This window comes from Centruroides sculpturatus, unplaced genomic scaffold, assembly GCF_000671375.1.
Source record: "Centruroides sculpturatus isolate CEXI.00-Female unplaced genomic scaffold, Cexi_2.0 scaffold584, whole genome shotgun sequence".
Taxonomy (NCBI): Eukaryota; Metazoa; Arthropoda; class Arachnida; order Scorpiones; family Buthidae; genus Centruroides; species Centruroides sculpturatus.
Genome location: NW_019384790.1, coordinates 204304 through 209794, shown reverse-complemented (window position 1 = coordinate 209794; position 5491 = coordinate 204304). Strand labels below are relative to the sequence as shown.

Sequence of the window (5491 nt, the reverse complement as noted above, 5' to 3'; positions counted from 1 at the left end):
ACTGAATAGTTCACTCATCTCGGTTTTTTCCATAAATGACCCTATGGAAAAACCATAAGTGTTTTTGATATTTGGCCTACCCAGTTTTTCTCTGAGCATCGGTAGTTCTTTTTTGATATAATAATCTTGGTAACATAGCTGGTAATTTTTTATAGTCTCTTATCACAGAAAAAAAATTTAACAAGTCTTTTTATAAAAAATGGGCAGAGTTTAAATCTGTTTAATTCCAATCTAAGTGCACTTCTGGGAATATTGTATTCTAACGAGATTTTGCGAATAAATTTATTCTGAATTATATCTAGCTTTTGATAGTTATACTCCAGATCGGTGAAGCGTATCCTATAGTATTCATAATTATAGTGTTTATTATACTTAATTTTAAATTATTATTATTCTTAGTAAATAATTTCACCATGTTATTAATCAGTGTGTGGATTTGATTATGGTCTTTTTGTATTGTTTTTCAAATAACAATGTAGGTGTTAAAATAATTCCCAGAAAATTGATCTTGAACTATTTTTAAATCTTCGTTGTTGAGGTAAAAAGAGATGTGTTTCTTAGGAAGTCTGGTTCCGTTTCGAAATATCATTACAAATGATTTGCTAGGATTGATTTTTAATTTTAATTCTTCGCAGTACTCATTCAAAGCATGTATTTTTCTACGTAAGGCAGCAGCTGTCGGGGCAATAATCACTATATTATCTGCATAAGATATCGAATGTGTTACTTGTTTCTCGAATATAAAATCATCATCTCTGTTAAAACAGTCATTAGAATCGAACATATAGAAATTAAACGAATGTGGTGACCTTGTAATAAGGGATCTCCTTGTAATAAGCCACGGTCTTTATCAAAAGCGGCCATTGAAAATTATCTTGTTTGATCACTACTTCGTATTGGCGAAATAATAATCCTATTATTTTTATAATGTTATCTTTTTCCTGGTATTTAATCATTTTCCTTTGTAAATTTGAAATAATCACCGAATCATAAGCTTTTTCGATATCCAGAAATAAGGCAAACACTTTATGTCTTTTTTTACGAAGTTGTAGTTGAATTATTGCAATCAGAACTAAGAGAGCCAATTGAGTGTCCCCGTCTTTAATAGAGCGAATTGAGTATGATTTTTATAATTATTCTTTTCAGACCAGTCATTAAATCTTGTCAATTAAACCGAAGTAAACAATTTGCGAAAATCAGACAATAGTGCTATTGGTCGATAATTATTTGGCTGTTTTCCCTCTCCTTTTTTGAATAGCATATAAAGAATAACTTTATTCCAACCATTTGGAATCTTACCTAAATTGTATAGGTCATTAAATTGTCTAGTTAAATAATTAATGATATTCAACGGTAAATTTTTTATTATAAAATTGGGAATGGAATCGTAGCCTAAAGCTTTTTTTAATTTTTTAATATTAGAATATAAATTGTCTACATTGAACACCTCTTCATATGGTTCATTCATTGATTGGATATTATAAAAAATATTCATTCTGTGTTTACGTAAATAATTGTCCGAAAATTTCTTAAAATATCGATAACTGTTAAATGGAACCAGAATATTTTCACTAGTATTTAGAAAAGGTCTGCGAAATCAATTTATGGTGTTCCAGAATGATTTTGTATCTTTTAATTTTATTAATGAATCACTTACTTCAGAGAAATATTTTTTCTTTATATAATTTCTATAAATTCTCGTTTTCTAAATATTTTTCGAATGATTTTTCTAAGTTTTTCTAAATTGTTACAGACTCTTCCCTTTTTTAATTTTATAATAGCAACATTTGTTATCATACCAGCTTTGTTTAAATTTTGATATCATTCTTTTTATACCTCTTAAGCCCATAGGATTCTAGTAGCACCATTAGATTATTATAATTATTTATCGTTTTTTTTAATTCTCCTCCTGTGATAGTATATCATTAGCATTATTTTCAATTTCTCTTAAAAACCTCTGTTTATTAAATTTTCGTACACAAAATCAGGAATTAAGGATAAATCCTTAATTTCTGATTTTGTGTATATATCTGAAATTTGTTTAATCTTTCTGAATTTCCTTTTAATTCCAATTGTATTGGAAAATGATCTGAATCATCTAAGTCTAGTGTCTTCATCGTTATACACTGATCTAAAACAAATTCAGAGCAAATAATATAGTCTATTATCGATTTACTCGTATGTGCTACAAAAGGTGTATTCGGAAGGAAAATTATCGTTAAATCTACCTTTTAAAATATTAAATTCGTTTTCTTGAACAAAGTCCAGAAGGATTCTTCTATCTATTATCTGTTTTGTCCTTAGATACACTCCTATAGTTAATTAATATTGACATTTCTTCCTTTATATTTTGAATCTAACTTCTCTCCAATTCGACTATTGAAATTTCCTTCTATTAGCCACACATTAGACCATTGTGCGGTGATTTTTTGAATTTCTTGTAAACTTGACTTTTTTCAATTGAAGGGAGGAGAGATTGGTATTATACTCGTATACGAGTATAATACCAATCTCTCCTCCCTTCAATTGAAAAAAGTCAAGTTTACAAGAAATTCAAAAAATCACCGCACAATGGTCTAATGTGTGGCTAATAGAAGGAAATTTCAATAGTCGAATTGGAGAGAAGTTAGATTCAAAATATAAAGGAAGAAATGTCAATATTAATTAACTATAGGAGTGTATCTAAGGACAAAACAGATAATAGATAGAAGAATCCTTCTGGACTTTGTTCAAGAAAACGAATTTAATATTTTAAAAGGTAGATTTAACGGTAATTTTCCTTCCGAATACACCTTTTGTAGCACATACGAGTAAATCGATAATAGACTATATTATTTGCTCTGAATTTGTTTTAGATCAGTGTATAACGATGAAGACACTAGACTTAGATGATTCAGATCATTTTCCAATACAATTGGAATTAAAAGGAAATTCAGAAAGATTAAACAAATTTCAGATATATACACAAAATCAGAAATTAAGGATTTATCCTTAATTCCTGATTTTGTGTACGAAAATTTAATAAACAGAGGTTTTTAAGAGAAATTGAAAATAATGCTAATGATATACTATCACAGGAGGAGAATTAAAAAAAACGATAAATAATTATAATAATCTAATGGTGCTACTAGAATCCTATGGGCTTAAGAGGTATAAAAAGAATGATATCAAAATTTAAACAAAGCTGGTATGATAACAAATGTTGCTATTATAAAATTAAAAAAGGGAAGAGTCTGTAACAATTTAGAAAAACTTAGAAAAATCATTCGAAAAATATTTAGAAAACGAGAATTTATAGAAATTATATAAAGAAAAAATATTTCTCTGAAGTAAGTGATTCATTAATAAAATTAAAAGATACAAAATCATTCTGGAACACCATAAATTGATTTCGCAGACCTTTTCTAAATACTAGTGAAAATATTCTGGTTCCATTTAACAGTTATCGATATTTTAAGAAATTTTCGGACAATTATTTACGTAAACACAGAATGAATATTTTTTATAANGTTTTCCTCTTTCAGTGAATTAACTTCCGTCTTAATTCCTTGCAATTCTATATTAAACTAAAAAAATTTTCCTGTATTAATTCACATATCGATTTTAATGTATATCGGGACTCTTCTTGTACCTGTGGTTCTGTATCTCTTAATGTTTCGAAATATTCGTGTATTTTCGTAGTTCTCGTAGCCGGAAGACTGCTTTTACAATAATCCTCCTCAAATTGATAATAATCTTCGCTCATTAAATCGTCCAATTGTTTTTCTTTTTCCATTTCTTTCGAATTATCCTTGCGTGGTCTGCCACACCCTCTTTTTTGCATACCCTCTTTGCTCATTTGTTGCGGAGATCGAGGTAAAGATTCTGGATTGGATTCAATCCCGGCAATTATTAGTAAACATATAATTAAATTCAAGGATAATCTATTTGCAAATATCCACTTCTTCAAATCAGTCATTTTTCGGCTACTTACAGTTTTCCAATTCACAAATACAATAATCGAGCTCCACTAAAAGTTCACCAGTACCTCCGGCGACTAGTTTTATTCGATATGGATCCTGGTTACATCTTAATTTAAACTCGAAGGAAATCTCCAATGTTATTAATTTTATCCAGAAATTGTAACTGTTGCATTTGATATTTCATTGTAATTCCTTGTGTAAAACTAATTGTTAAATTAAAATATATTCAAAATTATTAGTTCAAAAAGTATTTTTGATTTGATTTAAATTCGAAAAAATATTTTAGAAATCCATTTGTTCTTCACTTTCCCATAATTTTCATATTTCTGTTTTAATTACATTCTGTTTTTCTCTTAGAGACAAATTTCAAGCCAATAGTTTTGGTTGGTTTTTATGGTAATTGATCATCACGAGTCTTTTGTCGCAGTAACGAGAGGAGACATCCTTTCCTCTATTTTTCAGAAAATCGTGATTAAAACCGTAAACTAAAATAATTTCAGCAATATGTAAATAATAATATTGTTATAATAGAATATTTTATTTACTTATTTTAAGTTTACAGAACAATACAGTGGACTGCAAGAAGTAACTTTTTTCTTGTAAAGTACAATTAAAATTATGTATAAAAAACTTTCATAAAAACATGTGGAATAAATTTAAATTTTAAAAACAAATTTGAAAAATCAATAAAATCTCACGTTAAATAGAAAATATTTTTACAAAATATATGACATTACAAATAAAAGCTAGATATGACCTACTTGTATGATACTATATTTACATATACAACAAATATTTTTATTTATTTATTTAATAGTAATTGCTATACTGAGCCATGCTCTCTGGCAAGAGTTATAGAGTATAATTTATTTGTATAAAAGTATAAAAGCAAAATACACATTTAAAATTATCTTTAAGTGCGTTAAAATGCTAGCCGTAACTACGAGTGAATTCAACAAAATATCATAACATTTAAAATTTGAGTAAGTGTAAATATTAACATATTTAAAATTATATTGCTTCATTTATTCAAATTTTAAATTATTTCCCTTATGAATTTAGGAATTTAATTTTAAATATTTAATCTTATTAGTAATAACAGATTCCTTGATATACATAATAATGGCAAACGGTTTACTTATTCAGAAAATATTTTGAAAATAATATTTATCTTAATAATTCTATTCAGTTTTGAATAATAATGATATTTGTAAGATATGATTTACTATATTCACTTTCAAACCTTTTAAATGAAATACTGTATTTATAATTAATGTTATAATATTTTTGTCTATTCTTTACACGATAAACATTCAATTTGACGAAACGAATGCTAGTGAACCTGTACTAATGAGTTTTCAGTCATAAAACTTTAAATTCAAATGATGTTGTAGGCACTAAAATTACCCGAAGAATTTAATCAATAAACCAAAATAAATATATTTAATATTTATTTATCAGTTACGAACTTATTGTCAATCTTTGAAGATTTACTCCTACGAAACTGTTTAGGAAACGTTACAAAATTA

At 27.0% G+C, this 5491-nt stretch overlaps 1 protein-coding gene across 1 annotated transcript; it reads right to left on the bottom strand.

Annotated features, from left to right (window-relative positions):
• Positions 1-463: 463 nt before the first annotated feature.
• LOC111629306 lies at positions 464-3982 on the bottom strand. The gene is made up of 3 exons (XM_023373188.1): positions 3632-3982; positions 3487-3566; positions 464-755 (listed from the first exon to the last, which is right to left on the bottom strand). Exons 1-3 carry the CDS (start codon positions 3956-3958, stop codon positions 464-466), a joined length of 699 nt encoding a protein of 232 aa, XP_023228956.1. The 5' UTR covers positions 3959-3982.
• Between the last annotated feature and the right edge of the window lie 1509 nt (positions 3983-5491).